Source organism: Sapajus apella, unplaced genomic scaffold, assembly GCF_009761245.1.
Source record: "Sapajus apella isolate SASKATOON/1434 unplaced genomic scaffold, GSC_monkey_1.0 scaffold123, whole genome shotgun sequence".
Lineage (NCBI taxonomy): Eukaryota > Metazoa > Chordata > Mammalia > Primates > Cebidae > Sapajus > Sapajus apella.
Window position 1 is genome coordinate 791,172 of NW_022437063.1, and position 22,452 is coordinate 813,623.

At 53.7% G+C, this 22,452-nt stretch overlaps 1 protein-coding gene across 7 annotated transcripts in view; it reads left to right on the top strand.

Moving 5' to 3' along the window:
- The window catches only part of MPPED1 (metallophosphoesterase domain containing 1), an 84,743-nt gene that overhangs the window by 15,526 nt on the left and 46,765 nt on the right, over positions 1–22,452 (top strand). For 6 of the 7 annotated variants that reach the window (XM_032261398.1, XM_032261396.1, XM_032261397.1 and 3 more), the window contains one exon: positions 7,818–7,999. In XM_032261398.1, the coding sequence (XP_032117289.1) occupies positions 7,818–7,999 (182 nt within the window). Of the gene's footprint in view, positions 1–920; positions 1,100–7,817; positions 8,000–22,452 lie in introns of those variants that run through there. The other variant, XM_032261400.1, reaches the window with a different exon arrangement.

Below are 22,452 nucleotides of genomic sequence, written 5' to 3' on the forward strand. Positions count from 1 at the left end.
TCCTGGTACCACACACAGTGGTTACCACGGACAGCTGTCATTCACAGGGTCCCTGCCTGTGCCAGGCACACACTCAGGGAGCCCTTAGTCTGAGAACAGAGCCAAGGAAACAGGAACGAATGGAGTGGAGGCCGAGGAGGTGCTTCCCAGATTCAAGGGATCCAGGAAGGACTCCCTAGAGACCTAGATAATGTCCAGGTTGAGGCCAGGGCAGGCGGAATAGGCATAGCAAGTTGGGAGGGGTGTGAGGAGGAAGTGGGCCAGGCAGAAGGGGCGGCTGGGTCACAGCCCGCAGGTGGCTGGAAGATGGGGGTTTCTGGGCCGGGGACAGTGGCTCACACCTGTAATCCCAGCACTTTGGGAGGCTGAGGCAGGTGGATTGCCTGAGCTCAGGAGTTCGAGACCAGCCTGGGAAACAGTGAAACTCTGTCTTTACTAAAATACAAAGAATTAACCAGGCGTGGTGGCAGACGCCTGTAGCCCCTGCTACTTGGGAGGCTGAGGGAGGAGAATTGCTAGAACGCAGGAGGCGGAGGTTGCAGTGAGCTGAGATAGAGATCATGCCACTGTACTCCAGCCTGGGTGACAGCAAAGCTCCATCTCAAAAAAAAAAAAAAAGAGAAGAAAAAGAAAAAAAAGGATGGAAGATGGGGGTCTCTGGGAACTGCAGGGAGGCAGGGAGGTCCAGCTGGGTCAGGGGTGGGGGCCCTGTGCAGGAGGCACTGCAGACCCCTGGAGACCGGGCTGCGTCCTGAGAAAGGGCAGTGAATGACTGAATGAGAGGGGGTGATCACCCCATTTAACTGAGCAACACAGGGTCATTCGTTTGTTTGTTGAGTCATTCATTTATTCACTCGTTTGGGATGCCTATGAGCTGCTGGGTTTCTCCCCGTTTAGGACCTTGAGCTCTGAGCTTGCCTGCTTGGATGCGGTTCATGCCGCTGGGTGCCTCAGTTTCCCTAAACTAGAGCTGGCTCCTCCAGGTGGAGGGACCACATGTTCCCCTGAAACTGCCCCTTCCTGCACCACCCTCTTTGGATGACGCGTGCGCTCTGCACAGTCTGCACAGCTCGGGGAGCTGGTCCTCACTGCCCGTGAGGTTAGTCCACGCATTCTCAGTGGAGGCAACAGCACCTCCAAGGGGTGAAAACTGGCTCTTGTGGGGTGAAAAAAATGCTGTGCACAGTAATACTGAGGATGAAATGGTTAAGTCCACGTAGAGAAGGCCCGGGGGCAGCAAGTGTTCAGCGTTGGTAGCACACCCAGGCCTGGTGAGGTCCTTGGGACCCAGCAGTGATCAAAGGCACCCCTGCCTGTGCTGTGATTACATCCGGTGGATGGCAGGCAGTTAGCAGCTGGTCCTGTGATGCTGGCGGTGGTGAGTGCTATGGAGAAAGAGCTTAGCTGGGGAGCCGGAGCAGGCCCCGGGAGGATTCACACCTGGCCGGCCCCACCCCATCCTGGACTGCTCTGCGCCACCACCTCTGGCAGTGGGGAGGGTTCCTGGCTCCCACTGGCTCTGGGGCTCTGAGGCAGCTGGGCTTTGGGTGGTGCCCTGGGGAGAGCGAGCTCCGAGCTCCGGCTTTGAAACACAACTTTGCACACAGCCGCGTGAAGCCAGGGTGGGCACAGGGATGAGGGGGCTGCTGCCTCCCACCGCCCCTTCATTCAGACTCCACACGCCAAGCTCGGAAGCGTGCAGGCTGCTGGAGGTGGCTGACTGGATTTCCTTGGCGAGTTGGCTGCTCCTGCCCAGGAGCTGGGCGGGGGGATGGCTGCCACTTCCCGATGTGTGATTTGTCGCCACCCTGGGCTTTGTCTCTGGGGTGAGGGAGCGAGGGGCCTTATTTAATAAATCCACAATTTATATTTAATAACAACAGTGACAGTCCAAACATGGCCTCTGATTGAGCCGTGTGATTTATGCAGCTGCCCCCAGAGACCCTGCTGGTGACGAGGCCGCCTTCGCTTGGGTAATGAATCTCCGGAGCTGGGCCTCTGGGATGTGAGCCAGAGGCTGAAGACTCCCTGCCCTGGCAACTGAGAAACCCTCGGGGGTCTCAGGAGGCCCTTCCAGGCCCAGCCCTTCCGCCCTGGGTGGGTAGGTGGACCAGTGGCCTGGTGGTCAGTCAGAAGGCAAGAGTGAGTGTTGGGGGACAGGGTCATCCTGGAGGTCTCATGTAGGTCCCCGGGGCCATGGCATCAGGCACAGCAACTTGTCTCTGACCTTTAAAAGGTGTTATGGCGGTGACTTGGGTCATGGCTTAAAGACTCTGTGAGCCCCTCAGGCTGCACCGAGTCCTTAAAGCTACGGCAGAGTGGGACGGGGGCGCAGCTGCGTGCCAGGCCTGGAGTGGCCCCTTTGTGCCTTGTTCCTGGCCCTCCCTGCTATGCCAGGTCGGCATGGACCCCCCCTCTACAGATGAGGACGCTGAGGCTTAGGAAGGTTTGTGTGGGGACCTGGGACTCCCACCCAGTGCCGTGTGGCCCCTTGGCCTGTCCACACACTCAGAGACTCCTGCGGGAGACACAGAGCTCAGCCTGGAGCGCTCTGTGGCTAAGCAGGTGGGCAGGACTCACAGCCCGGCACCACCTACCTCTCAAGCCTCATTCTCCATCCCTGTCCTGCTAGGCAGCAGATGCAGTGGCTGCTTCCGGTTTCTGGAACATTCCAGTCTTCCTCCTGCCTCAGGGCTTTGCACATGCTGTTCCCTCTGATCCCAACTGTTTGCCCTGTGAGCACTGACTCTGCCTTCAGGTCTCACCTAGGCGTCACTACCTCAGGGAAGTCCTCCCTGCTCCATCTCTAGGTGATCAGCGCTGGGCTTGGTGGCACATACTTTGTGGCACGTGGTTCAGTCTGTGTGGACACATTCATCTGTGGGAGGATTTCCCAAGCATCTCTCCCCTCTCTGAGCATGGGGCTGCATGCCTAGTGCCTCGCACAGGCTATAGGAAGCAGGAGAGAGAAGGGAGTGAGAGTGGGACAGGTGTCAAGACCCAGGAGGAGTGTCAGGGATCACGGAGGGCTTTCAGTGGGGGTGGGGGCGGGGGCGGCATAATCCCTGGGGCTGGAGGACCAGCTGCACTGTGGCCTCCGTGGAGTGGGCCACTTTAGGAAGAGGGTCCAGCAAGAGAAGAAGCCAGGAGGCAGGAAGAAAGGACAGGCGTGGGGACACAGGAGGGTCCTGTGACCAGTGTCCCCTTGGATCCAGTGCTTTGTGAGAAGAGCACTGGGCAAGGAGTTAGGGCAGTTGTTACGTGATGCTGAGCCAGCCAGTCATGGCTTCTCCCCAGGCCTCAGTTTCCCCACTAGTCCCTTCCTACTAAAGCACCATGGTTGATGCCCAGTGACACAGCTGGACAAGTGGTTGGAAGCTGTTCCTGCCTGGACCTTTCAGGTGGCCGAGCACCCCATTTCTGGAGGAATAGGGTTACAGGAGGGTGACAGCTTCTGCTTCTGATGCCCGTCTGGGCTTTTGAGACCAGGAAGTGCACTTCCACAGAGCCAGTGGCTTATGGGAGAGAAAGAGCCCAGAGCAGGATGCAGAGTGCACTGCAGGGGCGTTAGCATCAGGGCTGCAGCTGTGAAGGTCCGTTATGTTCTCACAACATGATAAAGAGGTAGTGGCTTGTCCCTACCCTACAGAGCGGAGCTGGAGCCTGGTAGGGTCCAGGGGCACAGTGAGGAGGAGGTCACTGAGCTGGGGTGCCAGCCTGGGGTCCTGGCGCCGGAGGCTGTATCCTCTCCTTTGTACTGTTCCTGCTGCCAGGCATTCCATGGGAAGATGGGCGTAGGCTGGGAGGAGCTGGTGACGGGTGTTGGGCCTCACAGCATCCCCAGCAGGCAGAAGCTTTGTGGAAGTTGAGTTTGGCTCCAAGAAGCCTTTGCTGCCATGTCTTATCTCCAGACTCTGCAGAACGTCACTGAGAAAGAATCATTTAGCATTTTTTCTTTTTTTTTTTGGTTACCAGGTGTTGAGATTAGATGCCCAGGTTCCTGTTGTGAAGTCCTGGGTTCAAATCCATTCTCTAACTTAGTAGCTGGGAGGTTGGGCAAGGACTAACTTTTCATTGTCATTGCAAGTATCAGAAACACTATGTAAGTTGCATTAAGGATGAAGAGGAGTCTACTGGCCCATGTTAAGAATTTCAGGTTTGGGTCTAGCTTCAGGTATAGCTGGGTCTTCAAGTCATGCCCTCTCGGCTATTACCTCTTTCTCTCTCTCTATGTATATATATATTTATTTATTAAAATTTTCTTTTTTAGACGGACTCTCACTCGGTCACCCAGGCTGGAGTATAGTGGCGTGATCTCAGCTCACTGTCACTTCCACCCCCCCCCACCCCCCCCAGGTTCCAAACAATCCCCCTGTCTCAGCCACCCAAGTAGCTGGGACTACAGGTGCGCACCACAGTGCCTGGCTAATGTTTGTATTTTTAGTAGAGATGAGGTTTCAGCACGTTGGCCAGATTGGTCTCGAACTTCTGACCTCAAGTGATCCACCCGCCTTGGCCTCCCGAAGTGCGGGGATTACAGGCGTGAACCATTGTGGCCGGCCTCTTTCTCCATATTTTGACTCTTTTTGCTTTTTTCTTCACTTGCGGACATAGTCAGTGTTTCCGGGTCTTCACCCCAGTGGCCTCTATGGGTGTCCTGACCACAGATGTGTCCTTATACCAAGCAGGTGCCTGGCGTTTAGAGGCATTCAGTAAGATTCGTCCATAGATTGTTGGGATGAAATGAAGTCCGGTCTGAGTTCTGGAACCAAAAACCAGCTTCAAATTTCAGCTGCACCAGCTTCTGTAGCTAAGATCATGGAGCCTCAGTTTGCTCACCTGTGAGATGGGGCTTCCCATAGTACCCTGTGTGGATGGTCATTATGAGAGTGAATGGAGCCACTGCCCGTAATGTGCCCAGCACATAACGAGCTGTTGACGTGCGGGGATCGTTGAAATCAGTGTTGTTATTATTTCAAAGTCGAGCATTTGTTCAATCCAAACAGCTGGGGGACTGTGTTGGGAAATGCGAGTCTATCTTTTTCTCTGGGGATGACTGGGTCTGCGTCTTTGCTGTGCTCCAGAAGCCTCGGGGTGCAGGGAAGTTAGAGCAGAGTTAATTAAACAGCTCTGGCTCCAGCAGCAGGCCCAGCCCAACCAGAGCCCTGAGAACCGCACTGCTCCCGGCTGGCTGGTGGCGGGCGGGAGCTGGGGCTGCTCACGGCTCCTCTGTTAGGTGGGGTTCCCGGGAGGGCGGACTGTCGGGGGCCCAGCAGCTGGGGGGGTGGAATCGTGTTCCCCCCCTCCCTTCTTCATCTTCTCTTTATGTCTTTGACTTAGTCTTTGTCACCTTATGACACCTTTGAAACCTTAGAGACACAGAGACACACACAGACAGAGAGGGAGGGAGGAGAGAGGGAAAGAGGGAGAGAAAGGGAGGAGAGGGAGGGAAAGAGGAAGGAAGGAGAGGGAAGGAGAGAGAAGAGAGGGAAAGAGGGAGAGAAAGGGAGGAGAGGGAGCATCTGAACGAATGAATTTGATTGGCTCACTTGAGTTCCTGTGCCAGGCCAGTGGCACAGAACAATTGACTGCCCTTGGTCTGATCAGCTGTGGGTGGTGAGGCTGGCAAGGTGTGTAGGTCACACCAGCTCTCTGTCATGGGGAGAGGGGGTCACTGGGGGCCCCAGAGGACAGAGGAGTGGTGGGAATTCCTGGAAGGGAGATTGCAGCTTCCAGACCAGCTCAGACACTGCCCTGATGTGAGCTTCCAGGAGACCCCAGGCCAGGTTAAAGCCTTCTCTGGGTTCTGTCCCCTCTGCAGCCTCGTCAAAGGTGCTGGTTGTATTGTCCTCGTCTGGCCAAGTCTGTTGCTGCCATCAGTCCCTGTGCTCGTCGTGGGTAGGGGTCAGCCTGGTTCATCCCTGTGGCCCTCCGTGGAGCTCGGGGCTGGCACACAGTGGTCATTCAGGATGTGTCGTACTTGGTGAAGTGAGCGAAGGGAGGAGAAGGGGAAGAGCTCCTAACACCTCCCTGGTGGGTCATCATCGGGCTCAGATTCCTTTACCTCCCAGTCCGGCCCAGCTCTGACTTGCTGGGATTCTCCCTTGGCTGAACAACCCCCAGGAAGGGGCCCCAGGTGTGCGTTCCCGCCGATGCATCCATTGAGGCGGGGAGAGGCTGGGGCGGCGCCGGCGGCCGCGGCTGCAGTACGTGGAACACGGTAGTGTGCCCCGCACATTAGCATGCCGAACCCACGTCTCTCGTAAGGTGTTAATTAAATTTCTTCGAAGTATATTGTCTGAAAAAAAAGGATAATTAGAAAGATGTCTTTAAAAGTATTTATGTAACTGATATGGCACCGCTTTTGGTTTGCCGCATAATTAGATTTAAACACAACTCCTCAGGCGGCACACTCATTTGGAGAGAGCTGCTTGTTGAAATGTCATTGCATTGTTTTTAAGAGTTTTGAGCCTGGTAAAACCATTCAACTGGGGAGGCAACATGTCGTGGAGACAGGGCTGGGTGGGGAGCCGGGGTCTCAGTCCATGCCCATGTTTCTGCACTGGGGGTGCCCACGGCCGCTTGCTCAGCCCGGCTGGATCTCGGCATCCTCCTCTGTCAAATGAGAGGACCACGATGGGCTCCTGAGGCAAAAAAACCTACATTTGTGCTGCTTTTTTTTTTTTTTCTGAAACGGAGTCTCACACTGTCGCCCAGGCTGGAATGCAGTGGTGTGATCTCAGTTCACTGCAACCTCCGCCTCCCGGGTTCAAGAGATTTTCCTGCCTCAGCTTCCCGAGTAGCTGGGATTACAGGCACATGGCACCATGCCCGGCTAATGTTTGAATTTTCAGCAGACTTGGGGTTTCACCATGTTGGTCAGGCTGGTCACAGACTCCTGACCTCGTGATCCTCCCGCCCCGGCCTCCCAAAGTGCTAGGATTACAGGCATGAGTCACTGCACACGGCCTGTGCCGCTTTTTAAACTGTTATTTTTGCTCAGTGGAGTAGCTTCATTTGACAGATGTGCAGACCTGGGCTGTGTAAAGCCTGGTCTTCTGTGACTCCAGGAGTGTTTTCTGACACAGCCCTGGAAAGTGTAGAAATGATCACACGGTCTTATAGTTTTAAAAAACGGACACACCTTTCCTTTAGGTGTATTTCACATGCTCTCCTGAACCTCCCCCCACCCCCGATGGTGCATACGCCCTGCCTGCACAGCCTTGGGGGTTGTCCTCACCACGTGCCCGTAGGCCTTTTCTCCATGTGGTCTCAGTGGGGGCCACAGTGCCCCCAAGGGGTAAAATCTGGTGCTTGGGGAGTGAAAAGAACATCTTTCTCTTACAAAGCGGAGGTGGACGTGAGTGACCTGAATACACGTCTGACATCTCTGTGCTGCTAAAGCTTCACGGGAGGGAGGTGAGTCTGGGGAAAGACAAGACATCTTGAAAAGGCCCCTCTGGGGGTGACGATGAACCAAAGGCCGGAAGCTGTGCAGCGATTCAGCTCCAGGGGCAGATACTCGCTGCACCTGCTTCTCACCCCCTTTAACCTTCACAGCTGCCCTCCGAGGTTTCCGTGTTACAGACAGGGAAACTGAAGCTCGGGCGCCAAATAAGCTTTGCCTGGCTAGTGAGGAGGGAAGTCCAGCATCGGGCCGGGGGCCCGCTGGGAAGGCTGGGCGTCCAGTCCCTGGTCTGGCGGATCTGACTGGCATTGACAGGGCTGTGAGCTGCCATGGACGGGGCTGCGGAGGCACTACCCGCAGGCCCGAGGCTCCACGATCTCCTGACCTGCAGTGTCTTCTCTCCCGGCAGGGTGGACCCGGTGCCTCACGATGCCCCCAAACCTCCAGGCTACACTCGCTTCGTCTGCGTCTCTGACACCCACTCAAGGACAGACCCCATCCAGATGCCATACGGCGACGTGCTGATCCATGCTGGGGACTTCACCGAGCTGGGGCTCCCGAGCGAGGTGAAGAAATTCAACGAGTGGCTGGGTAGGTCCCTCCGGCCCTGGGTGGGTGGATGTGCTGAGCAGGAAGCAGGAAGCTCCTGCCAGCTCCCGAGGCTGCCACCCTCCCTGGCTACCTTTCCCTCCTGCTTCACCTGTGCCTGCCTCGTCAGCCTCCCTGACCTCTGGGACCAGATGCCCCTTTCTCTCCCATCCGCCTGGGACCTCTCCTTCTCCATCACCTGCCTTGGTTGTGACTTTCCATTTGTTTGTGGGATTTATTTTTGGCCTGGAAGACCCCCTCCCAGAGGGACTTTGCTCATGTCTCTGTCCCTTTGTGTGTCCAGGCCCCAGTGCCTGGCAAAGGTAGGGGTGTTTGGGAGGACACCTTCTGGATAATATTTGTAGTTTGGCTGACTTTTATTTCCCTGGGTTACTATGTGTGGAAAGTGTGAACTTACACCTTGTAAAGGGGTCTTCCTTTTACACAAGGTTCTTTGCTCCAGGCCTCGCCCCTCTGCTGCCTCAAAGTGTTTGCAGATGTCAGGGCCCCCACTCAAGGAGGAATAGGCTTCAAACTGAGGAAGGATGAATTGATGAATGAGGCCGGGCGCGCTGGCTCACACCTGTAATCCCAGCACTTAGGGAGGCCGAGGCAGGTGGATCACCTGAGGTGAGGAGTTTGAGACCAGCCTGGCCGACATGGTGAAAGCTTGTCTCTACTAAAAATACAAAAACGTAGCCGGGTGTGGTGGTGAGCACCTGTAATCCCAGCTACTTGGGAGGCTGAGGCAGGTGAATCACATGAACCTAGAGGTGGAGGTTGTAGTGAGCTGAGATCACATCACTGCACTCCAGCCTGGTGACAGAGAGAGACTGTCTCCAAAAAAAAAATTGATGAATGAATGAATGAATGGCTGAGCCGGCAAATGAATGAATGACACTGAGAACGGTGGTGTCGGGGTGGGTGCTCAGCTGGTTCATCCTAGCTCAGTCACCCACTGCCATGGAGATGGTTTCTCCAGGGACCAGAGGTGGGCAGCGGCTGCTGCTCTCTGCAGCAGAGCCCTTTCCCACGCAGTGGTGCCCTGGTGGGCAGTCATTTATAAGCACGGCCCCTGGATTTTGTCTTTGTGCTTTTTTTCCAAAATAAGAAATAAACCTGGGGGACCTGCTGGAAGAACTCGCTTGCCTTGGAATCCAGAGAAACTGCACAGTGAGGCATCTCTGTCCCCACCCTGGGAAGACAGATGGATGGTCCCTGTGCAGCCCAGCACCCAGGCCTGCTGCCGTGGAGGCGTGGGTGCGGGGCCGCTCACCTTCCTTCGAAGCCCCACGTGGCTGCCAGACGGTCCCTTCCGCCTCCCCAGGGCTGTCCTGCTGTGCAGTTGGCTGGGACTGCACGAGCAGAGGGCCAGGAGCGAGGCAGGGCAGCCGCGGCGAGCCAGGGGCCCGACTCTGCCAGGCGACAAATATTTACAAGCAAGGCCTTCCCTTCTGTTTGGCAGGCGGAGGGCTTTAAATATTGATTTTTCAAATGGGAAATTCTAATCAAAGACTCTGTTTGGGCTGAAGGAAGTGCAGGCCGGGGGGAGAGGGCTCCTGCAGGCCTGCTCTGCGATTCTCACCTTGCCCACACTAGCGTCAGGTCTGGGCTGCCTTTCAGGAGGGGATCCTTCCCCGAGGGACACTGCTTGTCCCATCTGCCGTGGGTTTTAAAAGACAGGAGGCTCTGCTTCGTTGCGTCAAGAGGCCGTTTCCAAGGCAGAGAGGCTGGGGTCACCCTGGGTCAAGCCCCCACTGTGTGCCGGGCACTGGGTGGCAGGCTCTCATCACCTCTGCCTTGTTGAATTTGGGAACAGCTATTTGAGGTGGGTACCCTTTGCATCCCTATTTGACAGAGGAGAATGGAGATTCTGAAGAGTGAGGACTGTCTCTCACACACAGCCTGGCCTTCTAGGTGCCCACGTCAGCGTGGAGGGAGGGAATGAACCAGATAATCGCATGTGTGGTGGGTGTGGGCACCAAAGGCTGTGGGATCAGCATGCAGGGGCTGATGGCAGCTAACTGCGGGTCGGGGGAAGGCTTCCTGGAGTAGCTGACTTGGGGCCTGGGCCTCAACAGAGGGGTTGGGCGGCTGCAGAGGGAAGAGAGGAGTTTCATGAGCGGGACAGCTGGGGCCATGGTGTGCTGGGGGGCACTTGCAAGGAGGAATGATGTGCTGTGGCCGAGGCAGGGGGGTTTGGAGGGTGCTGGGGCTGGAAAGGGGATGGGTGTGACTGCGACTCTGTAGGTGGCGGCGGTGGGGCGGGGGTGGGGTGCAGGGAAGTGTTTTGCTTGGGAGGGCCAGCCCATGGAAATGGGCTGTTTAGAAAGCTCCCTCTACCTTTTTTTTTTTTTTTTTTTTTTTTTTTGAGACCGAGTTTCCCTCTGTTGCCCAGGCTGGAGTGTAGTGGCATGATCTTGGCTCACCGCAACCTCTGCCTCCCGTGTTCAAGCGATTCTCTTGCCTCAGCCTCTCAAGTAGCTGGGATTACAGGCATGTGCCATGAAGCCTGGCTAACTTTTGCAATTTTAGTAGACGGAGTTTCATCAGTTGGCCAGGCTGTTCTCGAACTCCTGACCGCAAGTGATCCACCCGCCTCAGCCTCCCAAAATGCTGGGATTACAGGCATGAGCTAATGCGCCTGGCCCTCTCTACCTGCCTCTAGTAGAACAATAAATGCCCTCCCATGGGCGTTTGGGAGGATATCTTCCGGATAATTCGCACTTGTAGTTTGGCTGATTTTTATTTGCCTGTGTTACTAGGTGTAGAAAGTGTGAACTTACAGCTTGTAAAGGGGTCTTCCTTTTACAAAAGATTCTTTGCCCCAGGCCTCTCCCCTCTGCTGCCTTAAAGTGTTTGCAGATGTCAGGGCCCCCACTCAAGGAGGAATGGGCTTCAGACTGAGGAAGGAGGAGCATTTGCCTGTGAGTGACAGCGTGAACAGAAGCCCATTTGCACCTGGTATTTTGGGAACTCATCCGCTGCACAAAGTGAGACACCTTGGGTGGCTGCTGGGTCAGGTCCCCAGGGCTTGGTGATCATGGCTGAGAGTTGGACTGTGCACCTATTCTGTGCATTTGGCCAGGGGTGTTTTTCTTTAAAGCTCAAGTTTACTGAGCGCTTAGTAGTGCTGGGTGCTTTTATAAACCGTTTGTGTGTATTAGTAACTCATTTAATCCTCCTGACAGTGGAATGAGGCAGGAACTATTATGATTCCCATTTTACAGAGGAGAAAACCAAGGCCCAGAGCAGTGAAGTCACTTGCTCAAAGTCACACACGTTGTAAATGGCAGAACTGGGATTCACACCGGGTGGTGGGACCCAGCGCCGACTCCTGGTGTAGCTCTGTGCTGCCTCTCCTTGCGGAGAATCCTCCCTAACTGGAAGTAAGGGTGTGGGCGATGCTGTCTCGAGTTGGACATCCTGGATCTGCTTCCTACCCGGGTGACTGCAGCACCCACCTGACCCCTCTGGGCTTCATTTTAAATGTGGGCGGTTAGGCTCCCCTGCCGCACGTCCCTCCAAAGGTTGAGGCTCTGTTGGCATGGAGGAAAGAATCAAGCTTTGAAACTGTTAAGTGCTGTGTACATGTTATGATTGCCCCCATGAACTGGAGTCTGCCACTCAGCCTGCTGCGGCGGCACTGTGGCTCCGTAGATGTGAGGGCTGTGGGGGAGCTGTTCATTGGAAAGAGCTATGAGGTCTGTTGGGAACCCACCTGGGGACGTGTGATGATGGCCATTCACCTGGGTGGTCACGGAAGGCCTCCCTGAGGAGGGGATGTTGGGCCAGACCTGAGGGTGAGAATGAGGCAGCCTTGTGCAGATCTGGGCAGAACCCGTTCCAGGCAGAGGACACGGTGGCTGCAGGGGCCCTAGGGTGGGAGCAGAGAGCACTGGGAGCATTGGGAAGTGGGAGAGGCAGGGCTGCGGGGCAGGTGCTGGTCCACGCAGGCCTCCTGGGCCAGGGGCAGGAGTGTGGGGCTGATCCTAAGGGTGAGGGGTGCTTTGGGAAGGTGTTTATAGGGAGATAACCTTTAGAAAGACTTTTCTTTTCTTTTTCTTCTTTTCTTTTCTTTTTTTTTTTGAGATGGAGCCTCACTCTGTTGCCCAGGCTGCAGTGCAATGGCGCAATCTCGGCTCGCTGCAACCTCTGCCTCCCGGGCTCAAGCGATTCTTCTGCCTCAGTCTCCAGAGTAGCTGGGATTACAGGCATGTGCCACCACGCCCAGCTAATTTTTGTATTTTTAGTAGGGGTTTTACCATGTTGGTCAGGCTGGTCTCAAACTCTTGACCTCGTGATCCTCCTGCCTCGGCCTCCCAAAGTGCAGGGATTATAGGTGTGAGCCACCACGCCTGGCCTAGAAAACTTTTTCAAAGGCCATGGTGGATTGCAGAGCCAGAGTGTACACGGTGAGGGCCGAAACTCCAGAATGTTCCAGAGTCAGTGTCTGGGTAGTGGGGTCATGGGATTTTAGCTTCTTCTTTAGGGTTGTCTGTCTCTCACACACCCTGTGGGGATGTGTGTGTGTGTTTTTCTGGTAATCTCAAACAAAGGCAATGCTCCTGGGCATCTGGTGGGAAGTGTATCCCAGGAGGGGGTGGGACAGCGCTGGGCCTGAGGTCAGTTCTGGCGTCATCCAGCCATTGTAAGCAACTTGCCACTCCCTGACTCTTGCTCCATACAAAACAGACTCATCAGCTAAAACACCAGCAGCACTGTTTCCCTCCAGCCACACTGGCCAGCTGGACTTGTCCCGCGTAGAACAAGCTCCCCTCCCTGGTCCTGGGCCCACACTCCCCTCACTCCTCCAGAGCTGCCTCTCGTGAAGCCTCTCCTGTCCCGCTCAAGGAGGAATGGGCTTCAGACTGAAGAAGGAGGTGCATTTGCCTGTGAGTGACAGCGTGAACAGAAGCCCATTTGCAGCTGGTATTTTGGGAACTCACCCACTGCACAAAGCGAGACACCTTGGGTGGCTCAGATCCCCAGGGTTTGGTGATCATGGCTGAGAGTTGGACTGTGCACCTATTCTGTGCATTTGGCCAGGGGCGTTTTTCTATAAAGCTCAAGTTTACTGAGCATTTAGTATGTGCTGGGTGCTGTTCTGTATCCAGGGCAGAGCTGTTCCCTCCTCCTCTGTATGCCCAGAACTCCCAGTCTAGGCTCTGGTGGTGGCTCTCACCTTGTGGCGGCAGCGGGGATGTCTCCCACCTTCACCATCAGCCCCTGGAGAGCAGGGTCAAGGCTTCGTGCCCAGAGCCAGCCAGAGAAGCCCTGGACAGGGAGGAATGTGCAGCCATGGGTGGCACGCGGACCCTGCTGACACAGCCCTGTCTGTGAGCTGGCCACGGTGACACCAGCAGGGCAGGGTATGCCTGAATGCCTCTGGGTGGACCTCCAGCAAATGGGGGCTTCCAGGAGGGCAGCGCTAGGATGCAGACCAGTATGAGCCACCGCTCTTGTCACACAGGACTTGGGAAGCCATCTGAGAACACTCAGGGAGTGTAGGTTGAGTTGGAGTCTCAAGGAAGAAGCTAGAAGCTGGGGCCACAGGTGCTCTGGGACTGATGAAATGTTCCAGGTGTTCCAGGTGGGCATGCAGGTTCCCCTGGAGGCCAGGGTGCTGAGGGCAGGAGGGGAGCTTGAGCACTGAGAAGCACCCTCCTCCCAGGATGCCCTGCGGTGGCAGCCCCTGACCCCAAGGCCCTGACACCACCCGAATCTTTCCCAAGGCAAGAATGCTGGGTCCAAATTGTGCTCCCGTCTCTGAGTGACAGTTATGCCTGTAAGAACTGTCAGTTCCTGAGCTGGGATTTGCATGATGCCAGAAGGTTCCCTCTCTGTGACTGGCAGGTGCCAGGCTGGCCTCCCCATCCCTGGCCACAGGAAGCCTACAGCCTCCGCAGCCCTCACTGCCCCCGTTCCAGCCCCGACAGCCTGAGGACCCTGCACCGCCCTCGGGAGCGACTGCCCAGAGGACACAGGTGGCTTTGTATTGGTCAGCCTCTCCTCCCCTCGGCTCTGCAGCGCCTGATGCTGGATGCAGTCTCGTCTAACATGGGTCTGCCCCAGCCTCCACGTGGCCTCCCTCTCTGGGACCCTTCTCCAGCTCCTCCTTTTGTTCCTCATTCCCCTCCTGCCCACCAAAGGGTGCTCCTCCTAGGGTCCATCCTTAGGCCTTCCAGCTCCCTTCTTTACAAGTGATAACTAAACACTCAGACCCCTCAGCTCTCACTCCACCCGCACCTGCAGAATGTCTCCTCTCTCTGATCCAGCCACTGCATCATCTGGTCTTCTTACGAAACACCTCCTCCTGAGTGTCTGCCAGGGTTTTAGAGTAGTTCTATCCCAAATTGAACTCCTAAACCAATGACCTATCTCCTTAGGCTGCGTAGTAAGACGAAGCACTCCACTGTGGCGTTTGGGACGCTCTCAGTCGGGCTCCTGTGTCTGTCCCCTCTCCTTTCCCTTTGAGGCTGATGTCTGCAGTCATCTATTGTGATTCTGACACTGCTGTCATCTGTCCTGCCCACTGTCCTCTCTGCCCACTGTGTCGCCTGCTGAGCTGCTGTGGGTGCTCAATGTGCCAGCCTCCTGGGACCCCTTCCTCCTACAGCTTCTGTGAGCCCCTCCAGGGCTGAGACCATGCCTTGGTCAACACGGGTCCTCAGAGCCCAGCCCAGCCTGGCACTGAGGTGCCAAGTGGTGATGGTGGAATAAAGAATGGAGGGGTCTGTGAAGCACATGATGGGCCTGTTCATTAAGTGGCACTATGCTTAGCAGACACAGGCAGGGGAGGAAGACGAGGGCCTGGCAGTGGAGTATTTAGAAGTTATAATTAACTTTGTACTGGTGCCCTAGCATAACATGGTATAGGAGACAATATAAAAGGGGTCCCAGGATTTAGTGAAATAGAGCTAGGTCTTTTGTAAGTAAACCCTTAATTAAAATCCACAAGGGAGGAAGGGAGAGAAAGGGAAATGGAGAATCATGTCAAGGCAGTTTCTTCGGTTCTTGCCTCATTTGCCGCTGCGTGGAAGGCCTGAGGGTGTGGGGGGTTTGCCTGGAAATGGGCCACACACAATGGCCTTGCCTCTTTGTGATGTAATCCCAGCGTGCCTGCTCGGCGGGATGGGCGTCTTCTCTGTTCCAGGCTCCAAGTGGAGTCTGGGGGCTTCAGAAAGGAGCAGGTGGGGCCTCGCCCTCACCTTGCAGGAGCAGGAGGGCGCTCACAGGCACAGGAATTAGGATCATTTGTGGGAAACAGGTACTTTCTGGTGCAAGCTGGAGGTTGTCCCCCTCCGTGCACCCCTCAAAGTTGTCCCCTCCCGGCTGCTCTCTGGCCTCCTCTCTTCTTCCTAATGGGGAGGAGACAGACCTTGGCTGTGGATGGGGACGATCCACCTCTGAGTTCATGACTCTGTCCTGGCAGCGTGTGCGAGTCCCTGCTTTGTCTCGTTTCTTTATTTTTCCCTCTCTTCTTCCCACCTCCCCACGCAAGGACTGGCATGCCCAAGCTCCCTCCCTCCTGCTCGCCCGCGCTCCTGCCTGGGTGCACCTTGCTCTTCCTCCCTTTCCTGACTTGAGCACTGCAAGATCCTGCCCGGTGGCCGCCCCTTCCGACCGCTGCAGAGCGTGCTGGGTGGGCATCCCCTGTTACAGATCAGGACCTAGAGCTGGTACCTGGGCGCCCGCCCCTGTGTGGGGCTGCTCCGGCCTCTGGGAGGTGGAGGTGTTCTGCTTCACTCGTGCAGGGTGCCGTTGGGCGAGTCTTCCTGGGAATGGGGTGCCGGTGCTTCCAGCTCTGCAGGGCAGTCCATCAGGCCTCACGCTGGCTCTGTTGGGACTTGCAGCCTCTCACTCAGGCAGGGCACCGAGCACTTGAGGTCAGGACCCTGCATGCCAGTCACTTCTGGCTTTGTCCTCACCAGCCACCTGGCCTCTCTTCTCCCCCATGGAGTGTCCACCTCAATCAGATGAGACCACGTGTGCACCCTGTGTGAACTGAGCCCCTCCTGGCACGCAGGGTCCTGGCAGTTCATGCACTTCCCAGCGTGGGTTACTAGAGCTCCCGCCTCTCCTGCGGGGCTGTGACTGCTGGCAGCCAAGGCAGGGGTCTACGCCAATCTCAGTCAACACAGCGTGAGGGGCTACTGCGTTCACTGGTTTGGTGCTGGAGATTCAGCAATGAGTGGCACAGAAGTATCCCTGCCCAGGTGGCCTGAGGTTGGATGCAACCACAGGTGGATCAATGCATGCGGTGGGCTGGGTCAACGCAAGGATGGGAGGCTTCTTGACATAAGATGGCTGGGGAAGGTGTGGTGGCTCACACCTGTAATCCCAGCACTTTGGGAGGCTGACAGAGGTGGATCACCTGAGGTTAAGAGTTCAAGACCAGCCTGACCAACATGAAGAAACCCGTCTCTACTAAAAATACAAAATTAGCCGGGTGTGGTAGCACATGCCTGTAATCCCAGCAACTTGGGAGGCTGAGGCAGGAGAATCACTTCAACCTGGGAGGTGGAGGTTGCAGTGAGCCAAGATCATGCCATTGCATTGCAGCCTGGACAACAAGAGTGGAACTCTGTCTCAAAAAAAAAAAAAAAAAAAAAGATGGCTGGGGAAGAACCCCCCCAGGGGGCGGGGTCATGCACTGAGAAGGACCTAGCTGTGAATTCCTGGTGCACGGTGGGGGTCTGTGGGCCTGATCCCAGTGAGCCTGGGGCAGAGGCTGAAGAAGGAGGTCCATCTCTGCTGACTAGCTGGGACCAGGGCATGGATTTGATTCTAAAGGCTCCTGGGGGAGCTTAGGCAGGGGAGGACAAGGTCTGATTCGGGGTTCTGAAGGACCCTCCTGGCTTCTGGGTGGAACCTGACTGTGGCGGGCAGGAGAGGGTGCCAGGGCACAGGGGAGGTTGGTGCAGCTGTTGGCAAGAGGCCAGGGTAGCTCAGACGACCTGGAGGTGGCTGAGGGAGAGCACAGTTGGGGCTTGGCTGTGGTTTGGAGGCGAAATCAACAGGATATGCTGGTGAGGTGCGGGGTTGGGGCAAGGGGGATGGGTGACCTGGTATCCTTAGGGCCTGGCAGCCTGGCACGAGGTGGAAGTTTAACAAATATTTGTTAAAGGAATGAGAAAAGAAAAGACAAATTTTGTGATGTTGTCACTTCGATTAAAAAAAAATCCAATCAACTCTCTTTTTTTTTTTTTTTTTAAGAGCTAAAAAGAATTCTCTTTGGTGTAGACTTGAAATGGATTCTGGGAAATAAAGCAGAAACTTGGTACCAATGGGGGGAAAATGGATCTGGTGCGACGGCCTGATTCAGACATTTCCAGACACACATTGTTATTCTCGCAAAGACTCGAGATTGAATATTTTAAAAATAATTTTATTTTTAAACTCAGCAGCCTCTTGTCATCTCCGGCTGGTTGGTGTCCAGGGATTTTGGTGGCATAGTCACATGGCCAGCGCAACTGATAAACAGGGTGACCCCCTGGAGAGTGAGATCAGTGCTCAGATGAGGAACGGATGGCTTGTGCACAGAGGTTTGGTCTTCATTTAAAAAATTAATTTTCTATATTTTTCATAAAAAAAAAATCCTCACAAGCTGTGCTGTGTTTTACGGGCTAAAAGGGAGAACATTAACTTCTAAGAAAGATGAAAAATCTAGAATTCTAAGTTGTAGTCAAGTGATTTTGGCCAGCCGTAATTACAGTATTTTCATGTTAATGTATAAACCCCTTGAAAGGTGTGCTTAAGTGATAATTATCTATTTACAACAAAATGGCTTTGGAAATGAAATGAGACCCACTGTTTTGTGTGTGTGTGTGTGTGTGTGTGTGTGTGTGTGTGTGTGTGTGTGTATCAAACATGTTATGCAGTGGTGTTTTTTCTTTCTTTCTTTATTTTTTTGAGACGGAGTTTCACTCTTGTTGCCCAGCCTGGAGTGCTCAATTCACTACAACCTCCCTGTCTCAGGTTCAAGCGATTCTCCTGCCTCAGCCTCCTGAGTAGCTAGGATCACAGCTGCCCGACACCATGCCTGGCTAATTTTTGTGTTTTTAGTGGAGACGGGGTTTCACCATGTTGGCCAGGCTGGTCTTGAACTCCTGACCTCAGGTGTTCCACCCTCCTCAGCCTCCCTAAGTGCTGGGATTAAAGACATAAGCCACCGTGCCTAGTCCTTTCTCTATTTTTTTTTTTTGAAGATCATCATCCTAAGTATCTCCATTTTAAAATTAAAAACTTAAAATTTAAACAAGGTAGAGTGACTCATTTCTCTGAAAAGCTGGGCCCTCTGAAACTTCTTGTGTAGTTTTATTTTGTGTAGCTTGTTACTTGTTTGGATTTTTTTGTGTCAAAGGGTTGAAGATAGTTTATAAAAATAACGTCAATAGGGTACAATATTGATGATAAATTAAAAGCCAGGATTGAAAAAAAAATAGAATAGCTCAGATGGAGGACGTAGCATTTCAACACCCAGGGCTTTGTGGGCTCTGAGTGGGAAACCAGGATCTGAGCTTCCTTGGGGTCAAAGTGAAGAAGGTAATTTGACTAATGTCCCTAATTACTGGGAAATGTGCCAGCTCCTTTGATTGGTCCCCTATAGCATGTTCGACAGCCATCTCGTTCCACTGGGAGTAACTTGAAGGCCTATACCTGTGTCCTCCTAATCTCTGTGTGGTAAAGTGTTTTGTATTTGGATAATAACAGCAAATATTTATTTAGTTTCCTGGTGTATAAAACATGCCCATTTCTGTCATTCACTTTGTGCTTTCTATCACCCGTCACCTCCGCCTTCTTTTGGATTGATTGAAGTTTCTTTTTTTTTGCCTCTATTGGTTTGGAAATTCTCTATTGTTTTTAAATATGTTTAGTAGTTATTCATAGTTATTCATACATTTTTAATGTGCATATCTGACTTAATACAGCCTAAAATTAAACAACATCTTTATTCCTCCCCACAGAACCCTGGGACACACCTACCCTGTCCCTTCTTGCTTCCATCTGATTTATATCTCTGCTCTGGTGTGTACTTTTTTTTTTTTTTGCAGATGGGATCTCACTCTGTTGCCCAGGCTGGAGTGCAGTGGCACAATCATAGCTCACTGCAGCCCCAACCTCTTGGGCTCAAGCAACCCCCTTGTCCTAGTCCCCACCTCACCCTGAGTAGCTGGGACTACAGGCTTACACCACCATGCCTGCTAATTTTTGTATTTTTTTTAGGGATGGGGTTTTACCATTTTGCCCAGGCTGGTCTTGAACTCCTGGGCTCAGGTGATCTGGCTACCTTGGCCTCCCAAAGTGCTGGAATTATAGGTATGAGCCACTGTGTTTACATTCGGTTTTTTTTTGAGACAAGATCTCACTCTGTCACCCAGGCTGGAGTGCAGTGATGTGATCATGGCTCACTGCAGCCTCAGCCTCCTGGGCTCAGGTGATTCTCCCACCTTAACCCCCTGAGTAGCTGGTGGCACTACAGGCATGCACCATGATACCCAGCTGGTTTTTCTAGTTTTTGTAGAGATGGGGTTTCGCCATGTTGCCCAGGCTGGTCTCGAACTCCTGGGCTCAAGCCATCTGCCTGCCTTGGGCTCCCAAAGTGCTGTGATTACTGGGGTGAGCCACCACACCCAGCCTGGTATTTACTTTTAATGTGTTTTTGACTCTGCCTCACACTAGTCATCGTTATTAGCATTTGTTTTTCAGGTTACGTTTGATTGTTTACTCAACAGGTGCTTCCTGAGCACTTTTTCTGCACTGGGCATAATTCTGGGCACTCAGGATGCAGCAGTGAACAAAACTAGTTCCTGCCTTTGTGAGTCAGGGGAGAAGATAAACAGCTGTCATATGATGGGGGGTGTTCAGGCTAAGGGGACGTGAAGGCATGGGGAAGGGTGGGACCCTCTGCCGAGGTGACGTTTGCATGAAGACCTCAATGGAGGCGGCCAGCCGTGCCCATGTCTGGGCAGAGGCAGCAGCTCTGAGTTGGGGGTGTTGATGGCACATGTGAGGACTGGCAAGAAAGACGTGGCTGGAACTCCATGGAGAGTCTGAGCAAGTGAGTGGAAGAAGTAGAGCCCAGATGGGGGATGGGACCCAGCAGGGAAGCTCAGGGGGACTTCATGCAGTAGGTGGCAAGTAAGGCGACCTAGGCATTTGGGCAGTGCTTGGACACATGAAGTGTGAGCATAGGCCTTCCAGCTCAAGGGATGAGGCTAACCAAGGGCTCAAGGATGAAACTGCTACTTGCCTTTGGTTTGCAATCATTCATTCACTCAACAAACATCGGTGGCCCCCTGTGTTGTCCTACCCCCTGTGCTAGACACCAGAGATACCATGGGCAGCAAATTGAGCAAGACTTCCGCCTGAGAGCCACATGAACAAGAAAACACCATGACACAATGGAGACAGAAGAGGGGGAAGTGGTAGGCTGGGACCAAGTTGGACCATCTAGGCTTAACTTGCCGCTCACTTGCCTTCCAGGTGTGAGACGGAGGGCAGGTGACTTTCCTGTGCAATAAAGGATGGCAGTGCCTTCCTCCCCCGGCTGGTTGTTCTGCGGATGAGAGACGATGTGTGCCAAGCATGCAGTCTGGGGTTCTGCCAGGTTCCCTGGTGTGAATCTTCCTCTTCCTGTGCTGTTTGTCTCCAGCTCATTCAAGGCTGTGGACCCTTTGGGGAGAAATCGCTGGTTGGTTGTTCAGAAGTTGGTGTAAGCAAGATTTTCTTACTGATACACTTTTTCTCTCTTTTCACAAACACGGAGAGAGGCATTTGGATATGAAACAAGCCTGTAGATTTTTAAAAATGGCATTTTCATACAGGATTTTATTCCAGAACAGGAATAATCAACAAGCCAGACAATCCTGGCCAGCACAGCATTAAAATACTCTGTCCCCGCGTGCACATAAACTTATGAAATGTCTGGTAATTTCCACCATTTCCCTGTCTATACAACCTGCCCCTGCCCACCTCCTGCACCTGCACTCAGCATAAATGTTGTCAGAAGCTGGAGACTCGTTGTTTGGAGAATGTGATCTCCGCTTAGAGAGAGTGAAACCAGCAGGTGTGTCACTGTTCATGCACACGGTGTCCCCTCCTGGTCACTGGTACATCCTCACAACTGGCCCATCTCACACTTCAGGGTTCAAGTGCAGATTATGCAGGTCTCTGGAAGGCATGACACTCTGCATTGCTTTTTTCTTGTTTTTTTTTTTTTTTTTGAGAAGGAGTCTCACTCTGTCACCAGGCTGGAGTGCAGTGGCCGCGATCTTGGCTCACTGCAACCTCTGCCTTCTGGGTTCAAGCGATTCTCCTGCCTCAGTCTCCCAAGTAGCTGGGATTACAGGCGCCCACTACCATGCTCAGCTAACGAGACGGGATTTCACCATGTTAGCCAGGATGGTCTTGATCTTTTGACTTCATGATCTGCCTGCCTCAGCCTCCCAAAATGCTGGGATTAGAGGCGTGAGCCACTGTACCTGGCCCAACATTCTGCATTTCTAATGAGCTCCCAGGTGATGCCCCTTCGTTCTGCCGAGGACTCTTTTGGGGATTACACTTTGATTTTTTTTTTTTTTTTGAGACAGGGTCTCACTCTGTCGCCCAGGCTGGAGTGCAATGGTGCCATCTCGGCTCATACAACCTCTGCCTCCTGGGTTCCAGTGATTCTCCTGCCTCAGCCTTCCAAGTAGCTGGGATTACAGGCACACACCAGGCTAATTTTTGTATTTTTAGTAGAGACGGGGTTTCACCATGTTGGTCAGGCTGGCCTTGAACTCCTCACCTCAAGTGATCCATCTGCCTCGGCCTCCCAAAGCGCTGGGATTACAGGCATGAACCACTGCACTTGGCCTGGGGACTACACTTTGAGTAGCAGAGTCCTACACCAGCATTGTCCACTTCCTGAGAGGGTGGAAATGCTGTATATGTGTGCTGTCCAGTGTGGTAACCACGAGCCCTATGTGAGCATTGAGCACTCGAAATGTACAGGTATTGATCGACTTACGACTGATGCAACTTATGACCATTCGACTTTACGACCACAATCGCTAGCCACGACTGCGACGCGTCTGGCAACGCAAACATTGCCCAGCTGGGTGTACTACAGTGCGGACCAGCTTCCGGCAGCACTACCATCTCCGCGTGCATATAGCCTACTCAACTTACAACCAAATCGTGTTACGACTGGTCCTTTTGGAACCAATCGTGGTCGTAAGTCGAGCACGAGCTGTAGTTAGTGTGACTGAGAAACTGACTTTTGTGTTTTTATTTCACTGTAGCTGATCTGAAATTAAATGTCCACAGGGAGTTCATGGCTACTGTGATGGACAGCACATCTGAACATCCCTGGAGGTGTCTGCTGTTTCTGCCTCTGCTTTGCAGATGCAAAAGCTGACTGAGGGAGGAGAAAGCTTGCCCAAGGTCATACAGCAAAGAAAAGTGGAGTC